The following is an 18,131-nucleotide window of genomic DNA, read 5'->3' as shown; positions in this document are numbered from 1 at the left end:
GTGCAGTGTTGCCGTTTCAAAAAGTAATGGACTTATCGATCTAACTTTGTAATTACTATTTGGGAAGAGGTAATTCATTCATTAGTATTAGATATTGTCAACCTCTTAAAAGAATTTAGCTTGTGTAAATCATACTCATCAATATGCATATTTATTGCATATTCTGTATTTTACATCAGTCTGAAAGATCCGCTTCATCTATATTTTCCTATATTGAATTATTACGCTCATCTGAAATTTTAAGTGCTTCCAAGAGTGAGACTCTATTATAAACAATAAGGAAAATGTTCTAATAATGTCACTAATATTGAAGTTCCAATAAAAAATAGAAACAGGAAACAAACATGAATACTGATGAATTACCCGAAGCAAGGGACCTATTGGGTACTTCATTTTGCAAGGACAAAGAAAAACTAATTTACAAAATAAAAATGCCTTGAATTTATTCGTGAAAGTGGGAACAGATTTATAAAATTTAAAAGCTTTTTATATTTCCCGGTTCAATTAGTTAGTAATGTTGTTCGACTTCGAGATAATGAAGGAGTTAGAGCGGAAACAAAAATTAAAACAATACATATTTTCTACGAAAAGGCTTTTAGGGATCTCAAATATTTGAGTTTATCTACTCGAAAATAACGTTTTCATCACTTTAGGGTTATGTAACACACAATACCAATTTGTTGGGGTTTATCTAAGAGATACAAAAATTTTAAATTGTTCACAATATCCAGTACAAAATGAGTAATTATTGAACTTACCACTGAATTTGGAAGTTGTTCTAATTCAATCTGAGTAATGATAGATATGTAATCAAATTACATATTTTGTTCAATGCCTTTAGTGAGATTACTACTTTAATCAACTGACGATCTTAAATGAAATTATACTCTGTAATATTTTTTTGTTTTCTACAAAACACAGAGACTAACGGAGAACATCGAAACAGGTGTCAGACAGTCGAATCACAGTAAGTGTGGTAATAGTACTACATGTCTTGGATTTCTCAATGTGAATATTCTTCTTATCTTCATAGTATTTTCGGCAGCTGTCTGTATGTCCTCAGTGTCGATTCATTGTACAATCAACATGTATACCATAAGTTTTTACATATAATTATTGTATTTAAATATTCATCTTTATTATTCGATTCACTTTCCCCATTTTGTTTTCTATTTCTATTCGAAGTATTATCTGATGTGGAGTTGTCAGTATTGGTATTCGTTTTCTTAATGCTTCTTTTACATATGTCAATTTGTCACTGTGCAATCAATCAAACGAAGACTACGAAGAAGAAGAAGAAGAGGAGAAGCAAGAAGTAGAAGAAGAGAAGGAGGACGAAGTATAAGGAGAATAGCAGAAAGATACTTTTGAGTGGCGGTGTCGTGATTTTTAAAAAAATTTTCTGTCGGAATTCAAATTTCCGTTCTAATTTTTGATAAAAATTTGTTAGTTTTCTCAATAAAGTTTGTTGAAAAAATCCAATTTTTTAAATTTAAATAAATTTCCAAAAAAATTAAATTATATTGTCTTAAAGCGTCATAAATATGAGTAATTCCATGATAAGTACGTTGACCGCAGATCCAATCATTTTTATGCCCGTTTCCGTCAATTTGATGCCCAATTCCATTAGGCACAAAAATTTCATAAATATAACTAAATTCATTCATCCAAGTCAATCAATTTTATTTATTTTTCAATAAATACCAATAAAACAACTTGAAAATAGCAATTTTTTCTGCGTAATTTCGATGCACAAATAAAAGATTCTCAACATTTTTTTCCGCCACAATTAGGGTAGAATATTGTTGCGTATCGTAAAAAGAATAGAAAAGAAAAACAGCAGTGAGCGAAGAATTACTTAAACTAAAAAAATTTGGTTGTTGTAATATACTTGTATTTTCTAAAATTAATATTCATCATAATAGAAGAGTGATAGTAAATTGACGAAAGTTCGACTGGGAAAATGTGAGAACCAACCTGGAAAAATCGGGAGCAGACGAGTACTTGATTTTCAATTTTTACTGAACACCCTATTTCAAGAAAAGTTGTGGATTTAACGGATAAAAGTGTGGACAACCATACCTATATCAGTAATAATAGTATTACCATTGTCTTCTTCTTCTTCTTCTTGTAGTAGGACGAAGTCCTGTCAGGTCTGTCATCTGCCCTCTTGTGACGCCGATGTCCAGCTATCGTACCAGCGTTTTGGGGGCCTACCGATTGGGCGTCTTGTGTCTGGTTTCTGTGTTTTGGCCCATTTGGCAATGCGTTCTGGAGCCATTCGTTCTACATGGTCTCTCCATTGTCGGCGTCTTGCTCTTACCCATCTAACGACATCTTGTACTCCCAGTTCTCTTAAGGAATCTGTGTTGGGTATTCTATCGTGGAGTGTGGTACCCTTTATTGTTCGTAATATCTTCATCTCTGCTGTTCTCATTTTTCTCTTTGTTTGTGTTGTGTATGCCCTTGTTTCTGCGGCATAGGTTAGTATGGGTCTGATACAGGTCTTGTAGATTCGCGTCTTACTTTCTATGCTCATATATTTATTTCTCCATATAATGTCCTGTAAATATCCCGATATTCTAGTTGCTTTCTTGATCTGCTTATCTACCTCATCCGTTATGTTTCTGCTGCTCGTTGTTTCTACGCCCAAGTAGTTGAAATTCATTACTTGCTCTATAATGCGCTCATTTACTACCAGCTTGCATCTTATTGGGTCTTTGAATATTACCATGCTTTGTGTTTTCTCGCATGAGATTTGCATGTTAAGTCTCTGTGCCGTCAGGTTAAATTTATGAAGGAGGCGTTGTAGATCGTCTTCATTTTCAGCTATAAGTATAGCGTCATCTGCGTAGCAAAGGATTCTCAGGCGACGGTTATTCATTTCGAATCCTGCATTAACTTCGTTTACGCTCTCAATTATTTGGTCCATTATTACGTTGAAAAGGCATGGGCTGAGGCTATCTCCTTGTCTTATGCCGGATGCGACTTTGAGTTCTCTTGTTAGCCCACAGTCTGTTTTTATTCTTGTTTTGGTGTTGATGTTAAGTTGCCTTACTAGATTTGTATAATGCTTCTTGACGCCTTTTTGGTTTAGTCGGTGGATTACATCGTTGAGTTTTACTCTATCGAATGCTTGCTTTAGATCTACTAAACATGTGTACATGGGTTTATTGTATTCTATGGATTTCTCTATCAACTGGCGTAATATAAATATTGCGTCTATAGTGGATCTGTTTGGGCGGAAGCCTTGTTGCTCTTCTGAGATGCCTACCTTAGCAGTTATCTTATTTGCAAGTATCTTGGTAAATAACTTTAACACACTACTAAGTAGCGTTATGCCTCTGTAATTCTTCGGATCTGATTTTAAACCTTTCTTGTATATAGGTATAGTTATACTAGTTCTCCATTCTTCGGGTATTACTCCAGTTCTTTCTATTTTATTGTACAGTTTTATTAATTCTTTTTCATTTTTGGGCCCCCGTTCTTCAGCAGTTCATTTGGTATATTGTCTGTACCTGGTGATTTTCTATTCTTTAGTTTCTTTACGGTTGTTTGTACTTCTTCTAATGTGATGGTTTCTTCCTGTTCGTTTGGGGATGGCGGGTTTGCGATTTCTTCTTCGTCCCTGCTTCCGTTGTTATCATATAGGATCTCAAAATGTGGTGCCCATGTTTCCTGATTTATAACATTTATCACTACCTCCTCGTTGATTGGTTCCTTCCTTTTTCGTATCATGTTCCATATTTTTTTCTGGCCTCCGTACAAATCATGTTCCATTTCCACTGAGAAATTTTCCCAGTATGTTTTTTTCAGTTCTTTTATTGTGTTGGTTGTTCTATTTCTCACTATTTTATAGACTTCGTATTCTTCCTGTGTTCTATTGGTAATGTATTTTATGTACGCTTTCTTTTTTTCATTTGCCAGTTCCTTAATTTCTAGAGTGAACCACGGTTTATTGTGTGTTCTATTCGTGTCTATTGTTCTTTCTCCTAGGGATTCCTTTACGCTGTTCTTTATGTTATTCTTTAGTTTCTCCCAGGCGGCTTCTACGTTGTCGGTTTCTTTTATAGGGTTTTGGACAATTTTTTCGCGGAGTCTGTTTTGATAGAGGTATTTAATGCTTTCATCCTTAAGCGACTCTATATTAAATTTCGATACGTAGTTGGGTGTTTTTCTTTTCTTTATTATGTGGGATACGCGGTATTTACACAATATTAAACCGTGTTGTGTGCCGATATTTGCCGATGTTAATACCCGTACGTCAAGTATCTGGGAGGGGTGGACTTTCCTGTTTGTAATTATGTAGTCAATAGTTGATTTTTGGCCTCTCGTGTTAGCGAAGGTGTACTTTTGTTGTTCCTTATGATCAAAATATGTGTTGTTGATAGGTAATTCGTTGAGGGCGCATACATCTATCAATATATCTCCGTTATCATTCACTGCTTCTTCGTTGAAACTATGCATGATTCCTGGGATAACTGTGTTTCCAATTCTTGAGTTAAAGTCGCCCATAATAAACAATTTGTCTTTACTGGTTATTTTGTCTAACGTAGCTTGCAAGGCATCAAAAAAAGCTTCCCTTTCTTCTTTCGGTTTGCTTACATCCGGTGCATATATACTTAGTAGGTGTGTTCTTTCGTTGGCCAGCTCTACTGTTATCTGTATGATGCTATGACTTATATACTGTACTTCCTTAATATCTTTTTCAAATCTTTTATTCACTAGTAACCCTACTCCTCCCCGTGCTCGCAAGTTCTTGTCGACTCCACTATAAAACAGTATGTAGTTTTGGTACCTTTGACTGCCATTGCCTTTCTTCTTGGTCTCTGAAAGTGCGCAGAAATCTATTTTGTTTTTCTCTATTTCTAAGACCACTTCATAGTCTTTGTTGCTCTATGATGTAATGTTCCAACTTCCGAGTCTTACTATGTTTTCTTTCCATACTCGTTTTTTCCGTTTTCGGGCCGTGTCGTCGTCAATGCTCCGTCCAGTTTCCGAGGCTAATGTGACAGTTCTGTGAGCGTTTTTTCTTTTTACGAGTGGCAGGTTGCTGGCCTCACCCCTTAACCCTCCTCCTTTATCTGGGCTTGGGACCGGCAGTGATAGTCAATGGGCTACTCAATCCACCCATCAACCACCCTAGGCGGAGTTTATTACCATTGTATAGTATATATATATATATATATATATATATATATATATATATATATATATATATATATATATATATATATATATATAGTATATATATTAAGTATATATTAGGCAACGTATTATAACCAAAATAATATTTTACAACGTTGCCTACAATATTTTTTGTATTGAAAGGGAAAACGGCAACGTTGTGAAGTTGTCTTCTAGTTTGATTAGACAGTTTAGGTTATTGCATATCTGTCATTTATATTAAGTTATAACAATAAAAAGGATATTTTTATTATAATAATACTAAAAACAACAAGTTATGGGTCCGAAACTTTTCACTGTATAAATAAATAATTCGGATTACGAAAATTCGTTAGAACAAAAAAGTCTTTTCTGGAAACTGTAAAATAAGTGGAATAACTTTAAAAGCATAAAGAATTATGGACTTTGTTATAAACCGTATAGGTACCGAGTAGTATGCATGATTATGAATATATAAAAACATTTGTTAACACATATTATGAGCTGTACTGGTAAATAATACCTGTTTGAAGGACATACAGAACAATTGAAAGGTAAGGTCACTCAAAAATTTTTCAGCTATACTAAGAGAAATGACAATCAATATATCTGTATTCATAATTGATAATAATAACCACAATGAGAGGCGATGAGTACACAATTATAAATCTAGAAGATCTAAGCATGATGAAATCTGCAAAATGTGACATAAGCTTAAAAGGTATTGGAAACATACATTTTGATGGATGCTTTCTTCAGATTGTTATAATATTTTCACTGGAACACAAAAGTTAAGTCTCAGACTGGATAATTGAATACATAAAAAGGGTTGAAACTAAATTTGTTACAAAAGTTCATTAAGTAAGATCAGAAATGATGGAGAATATACGAGTAAACTAATGAAAGAATATATGAAAAAATGAGGTACTATTATTGATTATACTTCAGCAAACTTTCCATAACTTAATGGAATAGTGGATTGAGGGTAAACCACGGACACTAAGTAATCTAAGTGTATTTGGCTCAGATGCTTATGCCAAACATTTAGAAAAAAACCTCAAAATTTGACAAGAAAAATAAGAAACTTCAGGTGATAGCATACTGAATGGATATCGGCTCTGGAATAAAATTGAAATACATGATATAAAAATAATAACTAGGATATTAAAAGATAATGAAGAAACCAGAAGTCAAAACAAGATGAAAGTAATGTGAAGTAGAGCCAAGATGAGGAAAATGATGTTGAAAACAAAGAACAAGAAACAATAAAGTGAGAAGTGTGAAATAATATTGAGGACAACAAGGAACAGGAAATAAGGAAATCAAAAAGAAAAATTTCTGACCTATTGTGATTTTCCAACAAAAACACACACAATGAAGCAGGAATGCTTTGTGATCACTTCCCATTTCATCACACAGAATAGCAAAAAGTCGGGATTGCTTAGGCACTTAATGATTTAATGAAAGTTACATAGTTCATAGCACGAGCACCATCAGTCGTCCATCCAATCCTTTTTGTCCGTTTTATTTCGTTATCTGTAATTAAATCATCCCTGTTGGTTTTGACGATAAAGACTTGCAAAAAAGCAGTTCTTCATATATGCTTTAATTGGGATCGAAACCTAACAATTGCTAATAGATTAGCTTAGCAAGCAACTTCAGTACTTTCATTAAGTTGATGTGAAAAGTTTGTTCAAAAACTGTAACTGTGAATTTGACCGATTTTTTTTGTTTCCTTTTCAGTGAATGAAACTTCAGATTCTACCCTACACAGTGTTTTGTTCCTTTTTTGCTATCAATACAAATATTGCTATATAATGCAATTGTAGCTTGTCTGTTTTGCTCACCAGAAATTGATTTTTCATTACTGAGTGTGACTTCAAGAATAAGTTCGAATAAGAGGTGAGAATGCTTATGATTTTAACTGAACTTGAATATTACAATCATACATAATTTCGAATTGTATAGGTATGAAGAAATGGAAAATGGAACCAAAGATACGTACAATATTAAGCTCAAACCTGAATGGATGCAGTTATGGAGTGAACGTTTGATAGGATTGCACTGTGACAAATTGAAAAGTGTCAAAGTAGCATTAAGGAAATGAATGGCAATATTGAAAATTCCACATCAGTTAATACTTCGAATGGCTAAGGAAGATGCTAATAGAAAACAAAATGGGGAAAGTGAATCGAATAATAGAGGTAAATATTTAATTACAATAAATATATGTAAAAACTTATGATATACATGTTGTTTGGTTGTTTGTACAATGAATCAACACTGAGAACATACACACATTTGCCGAAAATTTGTTGAATGAACATATTACAAAAGAAAAAGTCCTTAAAAGATACTATGAAAATATGAAGAATATTCACATTGAGAAATCCAAGACATGTACTACTATTACCACACTCACTATTACACTGACTGGCGCCTATTCCGATGTTCTCCTATTCTCTGTTAGTATCTATGTGTTTTGTACAAAACAAAAAAATATTACAGAATATAATTTGATTTAAGATCATCAGTTGATTGAATTAGTAAACACTCTCTCTACTCAATAACAACATTCTGTAGGCTAATGTAAAAGGCTTTTCTTGGGTGACGGGATGGTTAAAAATGTTTTTGATGAATTTAAATTTGAAAAATCTGTCCCCACTTTCATGAATAAATTCGACGCATTTTTTTATTAAATTAGTTTTTCGCTACCACAAAGTCTTTGCAAAATGTAGTACCCAATAGGTCCTTTGCTTCGGGTAATTCATCAGTATTCATGTTTGTTTCCTGTTTCTTTTTTATTGGAACTTCAATACCAGTGACATCATGAGAACATTCTTCTTGTTGGTTACAAGAGTCTTACTCTTAGAATAGTGTAATAATTCAATTTAGGAAAATTTAGATGAGGCGGCTCTTTCAGACATCGTTATAAAATACAGAATATGCATTAAATATGCATGTTGATGAGTATGATTTACACAATCTAAATGCTTTTAAGAGGTTGGCAATATCTAATACTAATGAATGAATCACCTCTACCCAAGTAGTATTTACAAAGCCAGATCGATAAGTCCATCACTTTTTGAATTTCTCGCCTGCAAACTGAAACATGTCAATACGCAGTGTTGTTTTATTACTATATCTAAACATCAAACAATTGCTAACAATAATTTATTCAAACTGCTTAAGTTATTTAAACAACTTTTTTTATAAACATTGAATATATTGATTAAATCTGAATTAACTATATGTCAAAAAAAACTCGCGTGAAGAACAGCAAGGGCACGGAAGTAAACGTATCAATAGTTTGAGAGCTCAACAAGAATTGAAATTTTTATAAAAAAATTCATGTATCTTATATGAAAAAATAATCTAAATACCTTCAATTTCAAACACATATGTACACTTTTTTCATCAAAACAATTAAAAAACTCAATTAAGATTATTACTTCATCAAAAGGTTTGTGATAACCTTTTCAGAATGTAAATAAATGATTCTGTTAATGTAAAACGGTCGATTAAACTCAGATTCTGGTCCACATTTCTTAGAAGCACATTTTAAGCATTCTCCAAAGCAACCATGGCATCTTAAATTCAATCAGTCACAAAAATCTATTTCTAATTTATTTTCATAAGATTTTGACGGCATTGCCGCAACAAACGGGATTGATGTTCTTCGTGGAAGAATATCGTTATTTCTCTGCAATTTGTACCCTAGTGTCTCTGGATGGCGATAGACTTGCGGAACCATATCGAAATGGTTTTTTTCATTTATTTCAATCAGTGTCTTATACCGATTCGATGTCGGTAAAATTGCGGAATCAAGTCGCTATGATCTTTCTCTATTTATATCAGTTTGTGAAAAATTTTGACTGGATGCTGTAGGTCTGACGGATTTAAATCGGATTAATCTTTTTCTTGAAAGCATCTTGTAAGATTTTTCAGTTTGTGGTTTTGTTGTAAGTGAATATAGATATATTTTCGAGATCAAATCTTACTTTCTTTTTTTTTTGGAGGGCTAACGTTTTCATTCAATGCTCTGACTGACACTGGAGATTGACGGTATTGCGGAATTACACCGATACATCTTAACTAGACATGATTTTTTTCTTGGAGGTTTATCGTTATTTTCCTAAATAAAAATATATTCAAGACCAAGAAAATAATTTTGATGAAAAAGTTTATGTAAATATATAAGCTAGACAACATCGCTATTTATCTGTATTCGTTTACGATAAAATTGTTGCCTTTGTTCACTAAATACTGAGAAAGCATTTTGAATAGATTTGTTGGAGTGAAATATTTTTGAGTGTCTAGATATTGTTCAAGTGACATATTAGTCTTAGTTTTAATTTTTAGAAAATCTTTTTATATTTCCCTATTCCAGTCATATGGTTAAATTAGTTACCTACAAAACTCCACAGAATAGTATACTCAAAAATTGTATATCGACTCTGGAATAAAATTGAAATACATGGAGATGTGGAATTCGGTGAATAATATAAAGTTAAAATCATTACTCGGATGTTGAAAGATTATGAGGAAAGCAGTAGTCAAAAACAAGATGAAAGTAATGTGAAGAAGAGCAATGATGAGGAAAATGATGCTGAAAACAAAAAACAAGAAATAGAAAAGTCAAAAATGTAAAATGAAGAAAGAAAGAACAATAAATAAGGAAATCAAAAGATAAAATTATGCCCCATCTCGTCATTTTACAACAAAAACAATCACAATTCATTAACAAGCCCAAACAATCTTGACAGCACTTTCATTCATTTCATCGCACAGAATGGCAAAAAGTCGGGATTGCTTAGGCTGCGACTTCACTGTATTATCAATCGCCGCTGGCTAAATTCTTTTCCTATTCAAGGTCAAATGCCTTTAATTTGATAGTTAATCTGCAGTTTTGTCATTTTTCAGTTTTTAGGAAAAAAATAGATTAGTTAGTTACGAATTTTTATCGTATTCCTACGTCACAATCATTGTGAAGAGGTGATTCATGAGTAAAAATGCAAATAAAAATTGAAAACATTATTTTTTTGGCCAGCTTATATAATATCAACGAAATACTTTATCAAAATAAAAAACAAACAATATTATTATCTTTGCATAAAAAAAGTACCAACTCAATACTCAACAAAAAGTATATCTATCAGTTGTTCTACAGTTTACAGACTAGGTACCTAATCATTATAATTACCTAATTATAATATAATCTTTCTGGCTTTCTGAGTGGCAGATTTATCAATAATTTCCGTTAAACCTATTTTTTCACAGATTTCGAATTTAATTTGAAGAGATATTTTCTTTAAACAGCCACTCTATTTTTCAGAATACTCCTATTTTTTCTTGGCCTTCATCAGTGTATCGAAATCAGAACTGCTGAGATTTCCTGCAAAGTTTCTAATTTTGTTGGAACCTTAATATCAATGACATTATAAGAACATTTTTCTTGTTGGTTACAAGTTATTCATACTTTCAGAAACACTTAAAGTTTCAGGTGAGTGAAATAATTAAATTTCTAAAAATTTGGATGAAGCGGATCTTTCAGACTAATGTAAACTACAAAATCAGCAATAAGTATGCATTAACAAAATTTTTCCAACAGACAATAAATATCTTTTAGATGTTGAGTCTAAACACTGCTAAGAAGTAGCCGGTTTAATATCCCCAAATTTAACATAACTTTTTGCCCTAAAACAATATTCTCTGTAAATAAGCTAATTCTTTTATCAATTACACATTCTTTTTTAAAAATATTTTTCCAGGATTTTCTTCCATTGAAAATTGTCTGCTTTCTAAAAATCTACAATTTTATATTGTAAAAAGTTAATCGATTTATCAACAAATAAGTTTGCGTTACTCCACTGATACTCCACTCAAACAATGGCAGCCATTTGACCACAAACGAATAAGATACGTTACGATGTTGCCTAGCTTATATTTTTTCATAAACATTCTCACCAAAATTATTTTCTTGGTCTTGAAATTATTTTTGTTTAGATCAATTGATTTTAATTATATTACGATTTATAAATAAATATTTGTGAAACGTAACATGCGTCCAGATAATAAACATTAATTGTAAAATTTGACAACATTGTTTTGACAGGTTTACTGTCAGATCACTAGTTTACAAAAATCGAGTAAAAATGAGACAGCAACTGAAATAAATGAAGAAAGACCATTTCGATTCGAAGCTACCAGTGCAACGTTCATTGAGAAAAGACTAATGTGCAGATTGGGAAATATAACGATAACCTTTAACGAGGAACATCAATCCAATTTAATACCGCAAGAGGAAAATAACTATAAACCTCCAAGGAAAAAAAGATGTCCTGTTAAGACGTCTCGGTATACTTCCGCAATCCCGCTAATATCCAGTAGAGTCAGAGCACTGCATGAAAACGTTAGCCTTCCATGTCTATATCCACTTACAACTAAACCACAAACTGAAAAATCTCACAAGATGCTTTCAAGAAAAAGATCAATCCGATTTAAATCCGTCAGACCTACAGCATCCAGTCAAAATTTTCCACAAACTAATATAAATAGAGAAAGATCATAGCGACTTCATTCCGCAATTTTACCGACATCGAATCAGTATAAGACACCGATTGAAATAAATGAAAAATACCATTTCGATATGGTTCCGCAAGTCTATCGACATCCAGAGACACTAGGGTACAAATTGCAGAAAAATAACGACATCTTATGAAAATAAATTAGAAATAGATTTTTGTGACTGCTTGAATTTAAGATGCCATGGTTGCTTTGGAGAATGCTTAAAATGTGCTTCTAAGAAATGTGGACCAGAATCTGAGTTTAATCGACCGTTTTACATTAACAGTATGGAGTGTAGAGAAGGAGGAACATCTCTTATGGACGGTACGTTTAAAATATGGTCTAAATTCTGTAGGGATAATACGTGGCGCTGATTGTACTATGGGATTGAGATCTGAAGTTAGACACTATCTGAAACTAGCTTCAGATTCTAAAAACTAACGAAAACAGAATATTATGTAGGTGGTGAAAAGAATTAAACAACGTTTAAAAATATTAAAAAAATAGTAAAAAAAGAATATAAAAAATCATGGTGAAACTTGTTGTATTTCTGGATGTATAAGTGGTTCTTTAAAAGATCGTGGAATTTGTTCATCTCAAAATATAAAACAAGCAAGTCTGTTTGGAATACCAAAGGTAAGTCATGTTTGAATCTGTTAGAAAGCAAAATTCATTAGAGGAAAATCAATAATTATTTATCCATGTTCCCAAAATATTTGTTGATTAACATTGATTTCTCATTAAATTTGAAAAATAATAAGTAACACAGTGACGTTAATTCAAAATCATTAAATTTTTTTCATAGGACGCTATGCTGCTAGCACAATGGTCTTCTATTTTGAACATGACTTTAACGAAACATCATTGTATATGCGATTATCATTTTAAAGAAGAAGATATTGTGAAATCGCGGAAGATTGATTATTCAGGTGGAATAATCAAAGAATATGAATTGAAACGATGGACCCTATTGCCAAATGCTGTACCAGTTAACCTACAGCCAAGACAATATGATATTGAAGTAAAGTTTTATAGAAAATTTCATTGACTTTCAAAGATATTACAAACTTTGTACTAACTTTAAATGTAGCTTTCAGAAAATCAAGAAAACCTGCACTATCAAACGGTTAAAATAATAAATGACGATAAATTTTCAAAGGTATAAGGTTTAAAGTAAAAACTAAGCAGTAATTTAATTTTAATTAATTTTAATAAATATTTCGTAGAAGCCAACCATCAATGTGCGAAAGCCTTTTCAACAGTTGGACAATCGTATTAACATTAGAAAAAAACCAGCGTCAACATCAATCGAAAAGATCTCGCCTTCGCTGATAAAAATCCGAAAAACTGCAAGTTCTGACGATAAATATCCACAATTTATTTCACATAAAACATCATTAAATAGTATACCTGATCAACCAGTAGACAAGATGCAAATTGCTGTGAACAATGTAGAGACAAGATTTGATGCAGAACAAGTTTTTTTAAATGAAATCGATTCAAACAATGTTAGTTAAAGCTTGATGTATGAGTAGGTTCATGATTGAAGTATATACCAAAATTTTCTACAGATCCTTAATTTTTTTCCAGACTCCTAGGAATATTAAGGAATTGTTGGACTCTTTTTTGAGTGTGATGCCTGAGTATTGGTATTATATACTTTATGATAACCAATTAGTACTTGTTTATACTGATCCCTTTAGGGAAACCGAAAAATTTCGCGTTTTTATACAAGATGATTTTTCAGTAATGGTAACTATATGTTCTTTATAACTCCAGCTTTACGGTCGTAATTATTTTTAATCATCAATTTGTATTTGAAGTAATAGTAATTATTTTATAATGGTATTTTCTTAGGTTTTATTCAAGAAGAAAAGACAACTCAGCTTAAACTTGAAAGTTACTACTTCTGCAGATCTTTCTAAGCTTCTTGAAGAAGTGAAGCGAACACCCGTTTGTGAAGGAACAGGAATTGAAGAAACGAGGTAAAGTATAGACTTGAAATTTTTAGCTGCTCAACCAATAAAGATCAACACTCTAATGTTTCATTGTAAATAGTAAAAACAAATAATATTAATGCAATATTTTTGTAGCGTCTCTGGAAATTGTCCCGGTCTCATTCTGAACAATTATAAACGGCTACCACGGAATCCGAGATGTTTTGTATGCCGCACTCTTCGTGATCGACTCTTCACTAAAGCAGCTACACAGCGTACTGCTGCAAAAATACAAATCTCAAATAACACTGAAACGACTTAAAAACAAATGTAATCGCTTACAGAAAAAGGTGAACTATCATCGAATGTCTTATTAATTTCAGAACAATGCGAATTTATTCCAAAAACTTTATCTTTAAAACTTCAAGCAAAAAAATGTTTTTTTAAAATTGTACATAATATTATTTCTCTACGCTAAAGCTATATATAGCACATATATGTAGGTGTATCAATTGTTCATATGAATTAAATTGCATAATTAAATATGCAATCGGAATTTCCACAAATATAAATGTTTGCTTACAACGCAAAGTGTATGCTTTATTTGAGCCTGCAAATTTTAAATCACAGGATACTCTAATAATTTTTAAGTATATTTTAAATTTTCAATGAAGATGAATTTATGTATCCCATCAATCGGTTATTGATTGATGAGATTAAATTTGTTTTTCATAAATTTCTTTTCATTGGTGCATGCATTTGGGAACTTGTCAAGCTTCTGTAAATAGCATAATAAATATTGCCAATTAATAAGTATAATAACAAACAGCCAATTTAAGTTACAATCTTAAAAAAAATGACAAGATTTTTGACAATTCAAAATTAACTTTCATTTATTTATCGCGGTTACCATTTTTTTCTGACCAAAAAATTACGTTCTGTTGTAAAAACTATAAAGGATAAATACACTCAGATAAGTGATAAATCTTTCCAAAGAAGAATTCAATCATTAGATGAATCTGAGCGACTTGTGGTTACTACTTTTTTTGAGATGGCTAAAAAAAGTAATTCTAAAGGTCGTCGATATAAGCTTGAATGGATATACGAATGTTTATTAATACGATTCAAAGCAGTAGCTTGTATGAAATGTTGAGGAAAAGAAAGATACTACCGTTGCCAACAAAATCAACGCTTGATAAATACATAAGGAGGTTAAATAGTTCAGTATATGGATTTCAATCTGCTTTATTTGAGTGTATGAAAAAAAGGGGTGAGAATATGCCATTATCTGATCGAAGAGGAGAATTAGTTATTGATGAGATGCAATTAGCTTCGGGCGTTTCATTCAATACAAATACTAAAGATTTTATAGGATTGGTGAACCTTGGTGATCACACACCTGATAATTTAAAAAATACAGTAGGAGATCATGCGCTAGTTTTTCAATTTGTGCCATTCAAAGGAGGAAAATCTCAAGCTCTAGCTTGTTTTATCAGTAAAAATGCGGTGACCAGTCAAATTCTGCAAAAATTAATTTTAGAATGTATTATTCTTTTGAGTAATGCTGGATTCCATGTGGATGCAGTTACAAGTGATGGAGCACAAGGGAATCGTGCTGTGTGGAAGATTTTTGGAATTGACGAGAAGAAGCTCAGTTGTCCTCATCCATGTGATGAAAAAAAAGTTATGGATGATTTCTGATTTTGCGCATCTCATTAAATGCTTCCGTAATAGCTTGATGGAGAAGGAAGCTTTTGTGGTAACATAAATAGTATTAGTAGATTTATTTATAGAAACCATGCTTACTCAACAGCAACGAATTTTAAAATGTATTAATTTATTATTACATGGTTTATAGACGCCTTATTTCGCCGAAAATTATCAGGGTGCGAATCTAAAAATTGCTCATAAATTAACTCCAACCCATTTAGATCCCGTTGGATACCAAAAAATGAGAGTTTCCCTATCATATGAGGTTTATTATAAATTTTTTTTATTCATTATCATTTACTGAATTTGAGTGTATGTGTATTATAAATCAAAAAAAAAAACTTCCCTGCACTTGTAAGAGAAATAACAAAAATAAGTAAACTTAATGAATATAGTTTGATAATTAACAATGGTTGGGTTTCATTATTCTTTGGTTTCAGTAGTATTTTTTTTTTCTGGTTTTTTTTTGGTAGTTACATACGTTATAACATATTTATTATTGAAGTTTACTAAATCGAAAATATATATACTTGAAGAAACTCATACATTTCGTGAATATAAACTAATATATATATTATTAATTAGCAGGCTATAACAGATTTTTTGGTAGAATGGGAGTCTGGTATGGAAATTTTAGGAGATTCTATGCCTTTTTCTGAAAGTACATTAGTGGGTTTTAAAGTAACACTAGCTTCAACACTTGAAATAACTGATATGATGCATAATGAATGTGGCTTTGAGTACTTTATGACATCTCGTCTATCACAGGATTATCTAGAGGTAATAAAGATTTTGTAATTACTTAGAAATATTGTAAGCATTTATTATATTTGTATCTATCAATTTCAGCAACTTTTTTCAATAATGAGGTACAGCTGTGGATCTAACGAGCACCCAGACGCGAAATTGTTTTTGCAAGTTTTCAGATTATTCTGTCTGTTTTCTCATGAAGAGTGGATTCTTAAACTCTATGAAGCTTTGGAAAATTGTGCTTTGCCAGGTGACCAGGTTCTTATGTATGGAAATGAACAGGGTCAAAAAGAAGCAAGTGATAATGATAACTCCAAAGATTTGAACCAAATTAATTTACCTAAGACTGTTCGAGAGAATGAAGACAAGCTCATAGATCATGACTATAATGTAACTTATACTAGTGAACAAGTATTAGCATATTTGGCTGGCTATGTGTCCCGTAAAATGAAAAAAAAAATACGAATTCTGCAAAAATTGTTTTGATTCTTTATCTTCGGCTGGATCGGTAGAAGAGAATCAACAAAATGAATTAATCAACGAACTGTCCTTGTATGACGGCCTAGCATATCCCAGTCAGGGATTGTTTGAATTAACTCGCCGGTTAGAAAATACAGTTTTGGATGTTGTTGGGAAAAAGGGAATTGAAGGGAATACTATACAAATGATTTTTGATCGAATTACTCAAATTCAATTGCCCAAAATTGGTTGCCACGAACATTCTCTATTGTTAACAAGAGAGATTATTATTTATTATTTAACCATGAGAGGACATTTCTTGGCCAAAACATTGAACAAGGAGTATATAGGGAAAAAAAATAAAAAAGATTTTTATTTTTTATTAAGAACTTGATATATTTCTGTACCTGCTTGCATAAGCTAATTACCAATGATATTTTAACAAAACTATAATTATTATATTTGTTGCGGATAGAATTCTTTTATTTCTATGAACCAAAATGTTTTATTTTCAATTATTTTATTATTCTTATTGATATTTTTATATGACTATAACTAATATATTAGTGGCTAATGAAGTTCAATATTTTATTTTTATGAACCGAAATATATTTTTTTATTATTCTATTATTTTTATTGATCTAATTATATCGCTATAATTATTATACCAGTTACGGATAAAATTCAATATTTTATTTTAATCAACCAAAATGTTTTTTTTATACTATTTCATTATTGTTACATGATTCTACTTTTTTTCATATTAGAATATATGTATTATCTAAACCAAATAAATAGCTAAATAATAAAGTTAATTTAACGAGATTCTGTTTTGTTAATCGTTTCATTATTTTAATACTAGTAATTTCATTATCACGGTGCATTATTTAAAGCATTACCATACAGTTATTTTCAAATCAGCGCGTAAAATTCAAGCGAATACCCTCTATAATCAGCGCCACCTATTTTCCCATCAAAAATCAGCTCACATTTTTTAACCCAGAGATGTTCCTCCTTCTCTACACTCCATAATATCGCCTATCGTTATTGATTTTTAAATATCTCGAAGATTTAATTACAGATAAAGAAATAAAACGGACAAAAAGGATTGGATGGACGACTGATGGTTCTCGTGCTATGAACTGAAAGTTGTACTTTCATTAAGTCACGGCCTAAGCAATCCCGACTTTTTGCTATTCTGTGTGATGAAATGAGAAGTGATCACAAAGTATTCCTGCTTCATTGTGAAGTACGGTGGCTATCAAGAGATAAAGTGCTGTCAAGATTGTTCAAGCTTCTTAAGGAATTATTATTGTTTTTGTTGGAAAATCACAATAGGTCAGAAATTTTTCTTTTTGATTTCCTTATTTCCTGTTCCTTGTTGTCCTCAATATTATTTCACACTTCTCACTTTATTGTTTCTTGTTCTTTGTTTTCAACATCATTTTCCTCATCTTGGCTCTACTTCACATTACTTTCATCTTGTTTTGACTTCTGGTTTCTTCATTATCTTTTAATATCCTAGTTATTATTTTTATATCA

The 18,131-nt window shown here is 31.6% G+C and overlaps 1 protein-coding gene and 1 long non-coding RNA gene across 3 annotated transcripts; both read left to right on the top strand.

The window, feature by feature from the left end:
* Positions 1–12,616: 12,616 nt before the first annotated feature.
* LOC130903003 (uncharacterized) lies at positions 12,617–13,041 on the top strand. Of its 2 annotated transcripts, XR_009060497.1 has the most exons (3): positions 12,617–12,754; positions 12,824–12,892; positions 12,960–13,041. It is a non-coding gene; the product is annotated as an uncharacterized LOC130903003 (long non-coding RNA). The 2 variants fall into 2 exon arrangements; XR_009060496.1 differs by having other exon boundaries at positions 12,617–12,892.
* Positions 13,042–16,014: 2,973 nt separating this feature from the next.
* Positions 16,015–17,041, top strand: LOC130903002 (uncharacterized). The gene is made up of 2 exons (XM_057815285.1): positions 16,015–16,160; positions 16,230–17,041. The coding sequence occupies exons 1-2, from the start codon at positions 16,026–16,028 to the stop codon at positions 16,614–16,616; spliced, it is 522 nt and encodes a 173-aa protein (XP_057671268.1). The 5' UTR covers positions 16,015–16,025; the 3' UTR covers positions 16,617–17,041.
* The last annotated feature ends 1,090 nt before the right edge of the window (positions 17,042–18,131 follow it).

The sequence above is a fragment of the Diorhabda carinulata genome, chromosome Y, assembly GCF_026250575.1.
Source record: "Diorhabda carinulata isolate Delta chromosome Y, icDioCari1.1, whole genome shotgun sequence".
Taxonomy (NCBI): domain Eukaryota; kingdom Metazoa; phylum Arthropoda; class Insecta; order Coleoptera; family Chrysomelidae; genus Diorhabda; species Diorhabda carinulata.
The sequence above is the reverse complement of the archived record's forward strand: the minus strand, read 5'-3'. Positions and strand labels throughout refer to the sequence as shown.

Coding starts and splice junctions, on each gene's coding strand:
- LOC130903002 (XM_057815285.1), top strand. CDS start 16,026: ATGCCTTTTTCTGAAAGTACATTAGTGGGTTTTAAAGTAACACTAGCT. Junction 16,161..16,229: donor TATCACAGGATTATCTAGAG/GTAATAAAGATT, acceptor TATCAATTTCAG/CAACTTTTTTCAATAATGAG.